Raw genomic sequence first — 13,234 nt, 5'->3', positions numbered from 1 at the left:
AAAGCTTCCCCTATTTCTTTGGGTTTCTTCCACTCCTTCCCCTCCTCGTCCTTAATTACCCAAATATGATTTATTTTTTTCTTGTGGCTTGCCCAAGCATGAAAGAAAGGCGTGTTTTGATCCCTATATTGATACCAGTTTTGCTTTCCTCTCTACTTCCACCGAATATCTTCTTGTTCTAGCAAGAATTCTATCTCATCCCGCAACTTCTTTATCTCAATACGGTTATCCGACCTCTCCTCCCTTTGTAGTAATTCATGTTTTTTTCTTTTCTTCTTGAAGTTACGTTCGGCACTCCCAAATTTCCTACCACTCCAACTTATTAAGGCCGTTTGACAGCTGGCTAATTTTAATCTTGCTATGTGCTTCGTAGTCTCTCCACAGACCCCTTCCTCCCATGCCTCCCTCACCACTTCGTTATACTCTTCATCTAGCATCCAGCTGGCCTCCACCTTGAATCACCTTTGATACTACACCCTCTCCTCTTGCTTGTCATTAATTTTCAGGATCAAAGGTATATGGTTGGATGAACAAGTCGCCAGTACATGTACTTCTGCCTGAGTATAAATTTCACACCAATTTTTACTAGTCATCGCTTGATCAAGCCTTTCTTTGGTAAATGTCCAATCCGTTCTACAATTCGTCCAAGTAAATTTGGATCCCATAAAACCCAAATCACTGAGATTGCATTCCTCTATAGTAGTCCTGAATTGGTCCATTTGTACATTATGCCTCAAAGCAGCTCCTACTTTTTCGAACTGATCTAAGATCTCATTGAAATCACCAAGACACAGCCAAGGAATAGGTTGGTAGTGTTTGAGGTGTGATAAAAGTGCCCAGGCGTCATGCCTCTTCGTCTAATCTGGGTGGCCGTATAAACCTGTGAGCTTCCAAGGTTTTCCTCCTTCCATATATAGTGACTATAGCATTTATGTGTTTGTGAGAAAAATTCTGTATCTCTACCTCCCCATCTTCTTTCCATAATAATGCCAAACCCCCACTGCGACACATAGAATCAACATCAAAAGCACCTACAAAACCCAATTTTACCCGTAAACCTTCAATACATTTTTTTTGTACATTTTGTTTCCATGAGAAACAAAATTCGGGGTTTATTCTCCTTACCATTTGGTAAAGGTCCCGAACTACTCGAGGGTTCCCCAACCCTCGGCAGTTCTAACTTAGGAGAATCATTATTGTTGGCAGGGCTATGATCCAGCCTCCGCCAATACCTTAGAATCTAGACTAATTCTTGTTGCCATATTATTCTCCTTTCTTCTCTTCCCACCCTGTAAATTACCAATCCCCTCTGAATCCTTCTTCCTTTATTTTTTATTTTTTATTTTTTTCTGTTTCTGTTACACTGGCTTTTGATACCTTCTCTCAACCTACTATACCCTTTTGGGCTTGTCTTTTCTAGTGTTCTAGGGTTAAGGCTTTCCCGAAATTTTTTACTGCTAACTTATCCCCAGAGTCGCACGTCATGGCAGCTGTACACTTATGTTCTCATCCACTATTTCAATCCCATTACTTTCCATGTGAAAATCCATATGAGTAATTTCGCCACCCGTACCATCTGGGTCCACCAGGCCAACCTCCTTGCTGCTACTCTTGAGAGTTTCACCACGTGGGGGCACAGGGTTTGCTATACCATCATTCCTTGTGGGAGTGCAATCGAATCCTACTTCTTCCTCATCCTATAGTACCAGGGACTCACTTTGTCAAGCCTTTTCCTTCCTTTTTTACTGCCCCATAATATCATGTCCCATTCCCTTAGAATCCTGACCATTAAAGATCTTCAAATTAGACTTGCTGTGAGTCACGCCACCAATTTGACAGGATGCTGTATCTTCGCTACTCCCTTTCGTAAAGAATTTTTTTTTAGGGGGGGGGAGGATACGTAGGGTTTCCACTAAAGCCGGACCTTTCCTTCTCTGCCCACCGTCAAGATCACCACCCCCCCCGTATTTGCTCCATGGTCCTTCGATGAGGAGTACCCGCCGCCACTCTCGTGCCCTGAATAATTTTGCTGTTTTGGAGGTTCTGCCCTCAACCACACTCCCTATTGTTTACCTTCGTCCCCCGTGCTCATCCATTGCTGCACTCCTTCAGGGCAACCCTTCCTTCCATGAATCACACAACCACATATGAAGCAAAATAATGGCAATTTCTCATATTTAAATTCCACCCAATAGGATTTGTTGCCTACGGACAAGGCTCTTCCATGCTCCAAAGGTTTTGATACATAGATCGTTACTCTGATTCTGAGGCATCTTCCCCGACCTGCACCATCTCGTGCCACGTCCATGTCCACGTCCTCTAGGACCCTAAGAGATTCTCCAATCTTTGAGCCAACTCCTCTCGTCATGCATAAGAGGGACATGTCATGAACCTGTATCCAGAAAGGTGACTATGTAAAAACCATTTGTGATGGAAGACTTTGCCCGTCAAATTCACTTAGGACTAGGATTTGTCGATCGAAAAATCACAGCCTCCCTGCCAGCACCCTCCTCTTGTCATCCTCCTCAACAAATTCAAAGAGCCACATATTGTCCTACAATTCCTTGAATATAACATTCCTTGTCATTCGCCAAATCCTAGACAACACCGTTTTGAAGGCTTCTCTATTGACATGTTTTTCCCTCCAGATTTTCCATACCAGGTAGCATGCACCAACTGCCCATCCTTAAGCTATCTCTTCTGCCGTTATTGTTATCCCCATTTTTTCCCCTTCCGATAAAGATATTGATGCAAGCCAGTTTTACCCATTTTGGTTAAATTCACACATGACTAGTTTTACTAAAAAGATTATATCTCGAGTTTCGGATATTGGATTTAAGTAAACTTGGTGGTGTTGGAAAGCTAATTTAAATATTTACAAATTCATGGTTCACAAGATTTGGCTAATTCTGATGTTTACTAGGTCAAAATGGGCTGCAAAGGGAAGATTGAAAATCTGGACGGAAATAAAGGCAATAATCCAATACGGAAAGACTTGATTGCTCTAATGGGGACTTTAATGAAGATTTTACTACAACAAATCAAATAATCCAGCAATCAAATATATTGATTCTCTTATATCAACTGATGCTAGACAGAACTAAGATTGTTCTGATAGCGTATAAAAGCAGTAGAAACTAAGAATTGAAGATAGAAAAAAGGAAATTCAGGAAGAGAGAAAATAACAAATAGGGGAGAGTAAGTCCCTAAGTGCCCCATATAAGTAAACAGAAAAATAACTCTGAAAGACTTACATTTAATTGATAGTATAAACTGAATTTCAGTATAACAAAGACTATAGGAAAAATTACACTTTAGCCCCCCAAAGTTTGGGGGGTAAAGTGTACTTTTCCCAAGACTAGATGCCTTTATATAGGTTATGCACCTCCTAAATCAACAAGGAAAAGGAAAAGCAAACCAAATTGGAAAAGGAAAACAAATCCTAATAGGAAATGAAAAACTCAATCCTTATTGAAGAAGGAAAACTAAAACACACAAGCAGAATTAAAATAACAATTTCTCAAATTTCTCCTGCATTAGATATCTTACTGCAATGTCTTTTCAACTCTAAAGCCATCCTCCTCCATGACAGCTTAAACGCACCCCTCACCAACTCCACACCCTTTCAAAACAAACCTCTTACCCTCCATGATCACCGTATAGGAAGTAGCCGAAAACCTTAACCCCTAGATAATTCTCAGCGAGAGAACCTTAGAGAGAGATAATGACAATGTTGTGATTGTATGCGGAATTCGTTGGACCCTATATAAGTTTTAAGTAGTGATTTAACAAACAATGAATTCTCCCTCATTATATTCTACTATATCAACAAATAACTAGGGATGAAAAAGACAGTTACGGTTAGCGGTTATTGGCTAGAACCACTAATCGTAACCGCCTAGGCGGTTAGTAAAATCCACTAAACGCCTAAGCAGTTAACTGTTTGTAACTCTAATAATCGATAACTGCTTTTTAAAATTAAAAATTTCAAAAAATAAAACCAAAACGATGTCATTTCTATGATAATACGATAATATCATACTACGTAGTACATACGATATCATTTCTATATTTTTACACATTTTTATATCTATTTAAAATTGTAAACACAAAAACAACATTATTTCATATATATATATATATATATATATAGACAGTTACCAGTTAACAGTTAACGGTTTTGAAAAAACTTAAAACCAGTAGAGAGCCTCTACTATGAGGTCATGGTGTAAAACACTACTTTTACAGCAACCAATATAAGCTTGACACATCACCTAAAACCATCCTATGAAATAAGATTGAAAGCACTGGATTTTTCAACCAAACCTACCCTCATCCATTTCTTCTGCATTCTAACCCGCTGAGCCAACAAGCCAACAAAACAACGCCAAAACCACCTCCACCCCCACTGAATACGTCGACGGAAACCTCCATAACCACCTCCGGAATCCACCAAAACCCATTGTCGGGAACCGCCTAGACCTATAGACAAAAGAAATATTTTTTCCCTTTCAACGCCTAAACCAGTTGAACGCTGTTGCCGGAATCCGCCAAAAGCCACCTCCGGAATCCGCCCAAGGCCACTGCCCAACCCATAAAAGAACAACCCAACCAAACCTGGCAGACAAAATACCCATAGGCACACCACCAAAGCCACCGCCCAACCCATTCAAACACAAAAGAAAATTATCTGGAGCAGACACCACAAAATCCAAGAATGGCCAGAACTCATTAAATCAAAAATGGGATTGTGAGTAGTTCAGATTCCACGATAATGGAATCTGTGGAATTTGTGAGTAGTTTAGAATATGATGTTGATCAGTAGTTCAAATTCTAGTTTTGTTTGATTTTTTATCTTTCTTCAAACATTTGGAGCAGACCCCACAAAAACCAAGAACGAGATTGTGCTTTACAATGTGCTCTTAGAATTTGCTGTGGGAGGAAGCCTTGCCGATTTGAACCAAAAATCAATTGGCCATAGGTTGCAAAAGAGCGATGGATTCGATGGGTTGCTGATTTGATTCTCAAAAACCGGCATTTTATCTACCTCAAACTGGGTGGATTCCAGCTGTGTGTCCTTTGGTGGAATCCGGCGGTGGCTTTCGACGGCAGTGTCTGGCTCGGGAGGAATGGAATGGGAAAAGTAATAATTGGTTGTTTGATCATGTGTTTTCATTTCTATTAAAATTTTATGCTCTCAGTTGATTGTCCTGATGTGTTATGTTTTTATTTGATACTGTAAAAGTGGGGTTTTACACCACGACCGGATATAAGTTAAACTCAAACCACTAACTGTAACCGTCAAAGCGGTTAGCGTTCCTAACTACCTTTAAAAGCAATTAATACAGCTAGTGGTTAATGGTTAGCAGGCGATTATTAACCGTCTGGCTTTTCACCCTTACAAATGACAAAATTATGCAACTAACATTCTACAGCAACCTAGTAGAGTTGCGTCAACAAATTAAACAAAAACAACCACTCCTTCCTATATCCACACAAATCGAATTACATCATCAAAAGAAAACAATCAATGAATTATACATCACAAACTTCAATCATCAGAACAATTGCAAATTCTCTATAATTCTAGACTCTTGGTAGTCAACTTAATTTTGCCTTTGGCAGTGATAAGCGCCGAATGTTGCACATTCAAGCCCCTTAATTTGCATATATTAATTCATTACAATTGTTTTTTGTTTAATTTTTGTTTTGTTTTTGTGTTTCAGGTTTTATTTGGCAAACCATTGAAAATCGGGCTTAAAAGGCAAAAGTTGGAAGCATTCTGGATTTAGGATCGAGCGCAGCTGCACCTGAGATCGAGCACGCCTGCACTTGAGCGCATGCAACCTAGGATCAAGCACACACCTGCGCTTGCGCACACATCAATTAAGCTCGAGCGCACATGGCCCCAGAATGCGCGAACACGCATTTTGACATCTTGGAACTAGGTTTTCAGTCTCCCAATTGGACTGGGAGATTGACCTCCGGTTTTCTTAAGGATTCTAGGGTTTTTAGGGTTCTCTTATTCCCTATAAATAGGCCTCTAGACATAGAAGAAAGAGACCGCTTCTGAGAGTTAGAAATAAAAAAATTATCTTTGGAGCTTAGAAAATCATGAGCAGCTAAACTCCTTCGTGGGGTGTTGATGTAACTCAATCCAAGCACAATGGTTTAATTATATTTAATTTCTAGATTTTCAATTTATGCATGTTGATTGTATAACTATGAGAATTGCTACCTTTTGATTCTGTTCTTAATTATTAAATGCAATTGTTCTTAAATTCCAGAATCAATATTTATGAAATTCTTCTCTTGTCTTGGAAAGTATTTCACTTTTGTTGATCTCAAATCATTCTTGCTTTCTGTGATTATGAGGATGATGGTTATACAATGAGTTTAATTGACATATGATCAATAGGATTTGATAGGCCATGCCTAGGGAAGACGAATTGTACTACACTCTAGTTTAGTGTAATTTAGGTAGACGGTTTGTACCAACCGAAGATGGGTTACACTTATTCATTGATTGTATGTATCCTGTTAAAGAATTTGATAATTTATACCTAGGGAAGACGGGTTATACCGCATCTTAGTGGTTAGGTGGACGATCCGTGCCAACCGAATATAGATTATGCTTATTCTTTAATAAGGTAGTTTCTTGTTTATTTATAACATGCATAAAATGAATTTCTTGAATTAATTATAATTAGCCGTTGTTGTGCGGATAGAGGTGAAGTCAATACCCTACACTCTCTCTCTTATTTTAAATCTCTTTTATTTTCAGGCACTTTAGTTTCACAAACAAAACCAATCTCTTTTTAATTAAGTTAATTTTAATTCTCCTAAATTTGATAACAAAACCCCTACAGTCCTTGAGGTTCGACACCCTCTCTATAGCTTTATCCTATAAGGATTCGTCCTATTGCGAGTGGTAATTTTTATTATTGATATATTTTGGTAAACAAAATACCACATCAAGCAGCTATTATTGTTCTGATTAATTTCACAGTTAATCCTTTGAACAATCTTCTCCTCTGTTCTAGGTTGATTCCCATGTTTTAAGATTATTCATTTGCTTCATATATATGTGTTTGATTCATATATATATATATATTCTCAACTGACACTAATGCACTGTTGCAAGAGCTTGGGCGCTTCTTCTGCGCCCATATTGTGATTAAAGACCCATTTTGAGATTCTCCCATTGCAACAACTCTTCGCTCTCCCGAAAGAATTGATACAACATATGTTGTTCCCCATCTAAATGGTATGCAGGGCAGGCAAGGGGAGTTTCTCATTCTCCTTTGTTTAATCATATTAAAAAAAAATTTACCCTCGTAGGTGAAGAAATTTGTGGACCTAACTTATCTCAATTCCTTCTAAACATGCCCAAGATTTTATCCACAGGCAATGTGAGATTATTCCTCAACACCCTCCTTCATGTGCAGGTCAATATTTTTCGCAGTCCTTGTCACGGGGTAAGTAGTGTGGGCCATATTCGTCCTGTGGTAGGCTCTAATACCATGAAGAAATTTGTGGGCTTAACTCATCTCATAAAACCGGATCAATAAAAGATGGTTGCTAACTCCTTATAAACATGCTCAAGATCTTGTCCACAGACAATGTGGGATTATTCCTCAACAGTAGGATCGTCCAATGTCGTTATAGCTTAATTAGAAAAATGGAGTAGTAATATTACTTCTTATATATTGAAATACACTATTTCAATATATTAAAGGCAGTTATCCAAGCTATTCCTACCTATACGATGAGCATTTTTAGCTTCCTAAGAATTTGTGTCGTAGGATTAATTCGATGATGGGGAAATTTTAGTGGAGACATAAGGAGAACCTATCACAGGTTGCTTGGATGAGTTGGGGAAAAATGAGCCTATCAAAAGACAAAGGGGGTTTGAGCTTTCGCAATATAGAAGTTTTTAATCAAGCCCTTCTAGCCAAACAAGGATGGCACATTTTGCAAAATCCGGAGTCACTGGTTGGAAGAATACTCAAGGCAAAATATTTTCCGGACAGCTCTTTTCTGGAATCCACCCTAGGGAGTAATCCATTATATGCTTGGCAAAGCATTTGGAAAGCTAGAAGTATTCTTACGGATGGTATGCTGTGGCGGGTTGGAGATGGCAAGTCCATAAGAATATGGGAGGATAGGTGGATCCCTTCGACCTCTACAAACCGGATTTAATCACCCAACCTTTCCTCCCCTAGCAATGCACAGGTAAGTGAGCTGATAGATCAAGCCAAGCAGTGGTGGAATATCCAGATTCTGAAAGAGAATTTCTCTTCAATGGAAGTGGACAGAATCTATAGTTTGGCGATTTGTCCTGGTAGAAGGTCGGACTAGCTAGTATGGGGGGCTACAAAAAATGGCAACTATTTTGTTCGAAGTGGCTACCATTTGGCGAAGGTGGGTGTGGAGAGGGAGAAGGTACCCTCTTCGACTGTGCAATCCAACAAAGATCTTTGGAGGTCAATCTGGAAAATCAGGGGATCGAAGGCATTGCAAATGTTTTTTTGGAAAGCCTGTCAAAATATTCTCCCTACACGAGAGAATCTCCAGAGGCGACAAATCATTTCTGACCCTATGTGCCCAGCTTGTGGTTTATATGTAGAATCGGTGAGTCATATCCTTTGGAGCTGCCAATCAGCAAGGGACGTTTGGCTGGAATGTCCAACTGCTATTCAGAAATCCACAATTGAAGATGCTCCTTTTATGGAAGTGGCTTTAAAGCTGATGGAAAAACTAGATGAAGCAGACTTCCAACTTTTTGCTACAGTCGCTTGTCAAATCTGGTTCAGAAGGAACATAGTTGTACACGGGGGTGATCTTCATCCACCGGCAGCGATACTGAGGGAGGCAAGGGAGCCAATGGTAAGCTACGAAGTGGTGGAAACGATGGGCAAAAAGAACGGATGTCATGCAGGAACCTCGTTGAGCAGCAAGAAATGGGAGAAGCCACCAGATGATTTTTTAAAAATGAATTGGGATGCATCTATATCCAAAGAGATGAATCGTATGGGGGTGGGAGCCATACTACGTGATCATGCAGGAATGGTGATAGCATCCTTCTGCATGTCAAAACCGGCTACTACGGATCGGGATTCAGTGGAGTAGTAGCTACGTGGCATCCAACAGAAGTTAGTCGATTGATGGGTAAGAGGAAACTAATACTCGAAGGTGATGCATTAGAAGTGGTTCAGGCTTTACGAAGAGAAGGAAGCTGGAGAGGACGATATGAGATGGTGATAGAAGAAGCTCGATCAAACCGTCAACACCTGATGGAATGGCGGGTAAACCATGTCAACAGACAGGCTAATGTAACAGCCCACTCCTTAGCTATGTATGCCTTAGAAATCAGTGAAGAACGTTTACAGATAAGGGGGTATCCCTAGTGTATTCATGAATATGTACTTGCCGAGCAAGTTTCTGATTAAATAATGAGATGAGATTAAACTTTTCAAAAAAAAAAAATACACTATTTGATCATAAACTTCTGCTTGCACTTCTTACTTCTTAGACTTATAAAATGTTCTTAATTAGTACATGAATTACATAAACGAAGCACCAAAAGATTATAAAATAAGAGAAGCTAGCTCGATCGATACACATGGAGCAAATGCCGGATGTTCATTGAAGCTAGCTCCAACCCTTAATTAATTACAATGGGTAATAATGAACCCACCTTTTAAACATGTGGTAACATTCTCTACGGTAGTACTCCGGAGCTGTGTGACCAGCACCCTATACAGAGACAAAGCAAAACTTCTCCATCTTTATATATCCAAAAATAAAAAAAGGAGAAAGGAAAAAAAAAAATATATATATATATATATAAGAAAAAGTAGTCGAAATGAATAAATAACAAATAAGAGTATGGTTTACTTGCCTTTACAGTCGCATATGTTAAACGAAATCCGTTTTCTGAATACTTTCTTGTGTACCTAAATTCAAGAATTAACGTATTTTTCAATTACAAAAAAAAACAAAAAATCAAGAATTAACAGATTAATATAAATTTAGGTAAAAAAAAAAAATTAGAATATATATATTGCAAAGAATACCCACCCTGCAATTTGGCCATCAACAAACCAAGGTCGCCAATCGTTGGCAACCGTCAAATTTAGAGACTTTATCCACTTCACCGTGCCCACAAAAGGAACAACCATATCGCGATCACCACTGTGGTAAGAGCAACATCTTTAGTAATAGTCATATGAAATGTCTAGCTCTGATGTCATGTTAAATCGCTATTTATCTAAAAAAAATAAGCTAATAAAAATAGATAACTTTAATCATTTAATCAAAATTTTAACAAGAAATATCTTAAAATTCTTGGTGGAAAGCCTGTTGTAAGAAATTGATCATTTCCTCTAATTCCGTCTATCTTTCTATATATATATATATATATATATATATATGAAGTGATTACCTTTCTACAAGGACTTGTAAGCCAAATTGACTAAGATATCGATGAACTTCAACCACACTTGGGATATCTTTTGTGTATGATAAGCTCTTGTTGCACCTCTTCCAATCCAACACAAAACCCTGGTGCCATCACAAAATCACATCATCTGATCAAATCAATATAATATCATTTCAACCCAAACATCATCACCCTAAAGAATTTAATTACAAACCGGCCGAACGTGTAGAGCTTCTTGAACCCTTTCGTCATTTGACCACATATACGCTAATGCATAGTTAAAATTCTGCAGACAGAGAAGATGGATGGAAGTGATCATGAGCTGGTTATTCACCGTACGGCTGTAGATGTTTCAAACAAGTATGTTTAATTACCCGACACCATTCTTCAGGAATTCTGGGAGGTGAAAGTATGAAATCTGTTGGATTTTGTTGTTGTAGAGATCTTCGAGTACCCATTTCTGTATTTAGTTTCGGGGATGCAAAAGCGCACGTTGGTTCCAAAATATCATTAGTAAAAAGATCTTCGATGCACTGCAATTTTGGAGAATTATATCACTTAGTTAGTATCTTAATGAACAAAATTCATGAGTAAATAAATCTTAGGGGAAACGTCACTTTAAACCTCTGAACTACTGCACATTTTGAGAAAAAAAATTCCAAAGTTTAAAAACTCTCAATTTGAATCCATTCAATTTTCAATTGCAGTCAATTTAAAACACTCCAAATTACCCTTAATTTCAAAAAAAAAAAAAAAAATCTAAGGGTAATTTTGTATTTTTAGGGGGTTTAATGGCAAAAATTGACGGAGGGAGTAAATTGCATCAAATTGAAAATTCGATGGGTGAAATTAAGAGTTTTTAAAATTTAAAAAGATCTTTTCAAAACGTGCAGTAATTCGGGAGTTTTTTGTGAAGTTTCTCCAAAAACTGATCAATAACTATATATATATAAATCCATCTCACCTTTTCGTAATATGCAAGAGCCATGACACATGCTGTATTGGATGGATCTACGTTCACATAACTCTCATTACAACTTGTTTTGAGTTGCTGAAAAATGTGTAAACCATAACAAAATCTCAGAGCTAGGAAGTGTATCTGCCTCCATTGTCAACATTAATGTTATATATATATAGTTGTTAATGTGCACAATAATGATGAACAACATAGAATTGAAAAGAGAGAGATTAAGAGAAAGTTGAGACACAAATTTAATGTGGTTCGGCAATGTATATAATGATTCACCTCATAAAGTTCATCTGATATGAGTGCCATGCGGTGAGCAAATACTATTTTGGAATTTTCATCAATAATAGAATCTGTTCTTGGGCTCCCAATTAGATACCCCTGAGACAATTAGAAAAAAATGTCAAAACTATAATGCAAAAGCAAAACGAAACTCCTCAATTAATGTGGTAAGTGAATCTGTACTTTGAGATTCATTCGTGGCTTTACTTTAGCAGCAACACCTGCAAGTCCATATATATACCAAGCTTAGTTTAGTGTAATTAAATACAAAAAGGTTTGATTTCAATGAAGAAATAATTTCAAGTTTCTAGTTAATTATCAAGAAATTAAACTATCTTACCATCTATGACTTTTTTAGTAACTAGTGGAACAGTCATGCCTGAATAAGAATCACCACCAATAAATAGTTGAACTGGGAGATACTGTGGGTGTTCATCCAACCACTGCATCATACCCCAAAAACATAAATGAATATTTTTAAGAAAAAAGTAAGAATTTTCCTTGTTGAAGGATGAGTTTTGTGCATACCTTCCTTAGGAATTGATAAGATTGCTCTGCTGATTTAGAATCTGAGCTAGGCCAGCCTTCTTGAGTTGTAGAATAGGAGAAACCAGTGCCAACAGGTGCATCTAGAAATATGATGCTCGCTGTCTGCACATTTATCACCACATGCAGATTAATTAATATGAGAATTGTACCAGAAAGCAGGAGAAAAAAAGAATTAAGAGAGGAGGGGGTGGAGTGAAGAAGGCTGCATTTTGAACCTTTGTCCATGCATATGTGTAGTTTATCAATCTTGGTAAGCCCCCAGTGTAGGTGTTAATATCAAATTCGATAGGACCTGCACACAATTTTTGATCAGATAACAATTTTTGTTCTTTCATTACGAGAGAAGTACTGTTAGGAATCTATTATATTTTTTCAGAATCGGTGAAATGTGAAAAATAAGAAGAGCTCAACAAGTAATTACAAAATACAGAGATTTATTTAATTCAGGACTAAGAGTTACGTCAACAAAGTTTTAGCAAGGTTTTTCACTATTTTCGAAAGAAATAATATAAAAGGCGTCAATGATACATCGTACGAAACCTTAGTAAGAAGCGACTATAAACATTATCCCCAACTGGGTTAAAACATCAAAATGGGCCAAAAATATTTCATGGGAGAGCTCCCTCATGGGCCAGACAGTTGATGAGTGAAATTTCCAAAATGCCCTTAAAACGTTTATAAAATTACAAAAATACCTTGAAGTTAAAATAGGGTATTTTGGAAATTTTACTTTCTCGGTTATAATTTGATTTAAAACTGAATTTGGACGGGAAGGTTGACACTTGACATGCATTGCAAACATCTAAAAATTATTAACCTTTATTTAAAAAATAAAAAATAATAATAAAATAAAAAGGGAAATAATTGAAATTTTTCCTAGCTAGATTAAAGTATGAAAACTTGGTGATAGGCCTTCATAATGTAGTAAGTTCAAGTGCATGACACACGTGGAGTTTAAATAAAGGAGAAACTTCACTTACCCTTTTTATACT

The 13,234-nt window shown here is 37.6% G+C and overlaps 1 protein-coding gene across 1 annotated transcript; it reads right to left on the bottom strand.

The window, feature by feature from the left end:
* Window positions 1–9,501: 9,501 nt before the first annotated feature.
* On the bottom strand, window positions 9,502–12,577 carry LOC132177890 (serine carboxypeptidase-like 18). The gene is made up of 12 exons (XM_059590366.1): window positions 12,458–12,577; window positions 12,222–12,344; window positions 12,034–12,136; window positions 11,877–11,914; window positions 11,691–11,792; window positions 11,409–11,495; window positions 10,819–10,977; window positions 10,659–10,730; window positions 10,448–10,566; window positions 10,084–10,197; window positions 9,905–9,959; window positions 9,502–9,759 (listed from the first exon to the last, which is right to left on the bottom strand). Exons 1-12 carry the CDS (start codon window positions 12,575–12,577, stop codon window positions 9,676–9,678), a joined length of 1,176 nt encoding a protein of 391 aa, XP_059446349.1. The 3' UTR covers window positions 9,502–9,675.
* Window positions 12,578–13,234: the final 657 nt, after the last annotated feature.

The sequence above is a fragment of the Corylus avellana genome, chromosome ca4 (genome assembly GCF_901000735.1).
Source record: "Corylus avellana chromosome ca4, CavTom2PMs-1.0".
Lineage (NCBI taxonomy): Eukaryota > Viridiplantae > Streptophyta > Magnoliopsida > Fagales > Betulaceae > Corylus > Corylus avellana.
This window is presented reverse-complemented; position numbering and strand designations above follow the sequence as displayed.

Coding starts and splice junctions, on each gene's coding strand:
- LOC132177890 (XM_059590366.1), bottom strand. CDS start 12,577: ATGAAAGAACAAAAATTGTTATCTGATCAAAAATTGTGTGCAGGTCCT. Junction 10,198..10,447: donor TTACAAGTCCTTGTAGAAAG/GTAATCACTTCA, acceptor CTCTTACCACAG/TGGTGATCGCGATATGGTTG. Junction 9,960..10,083: donor GTTGATGGCCAAATTGCAGG/GTGGGTATTCTT, acceptor TCTTGAATTTAG/GTACACAAGAAAGTATTCAG.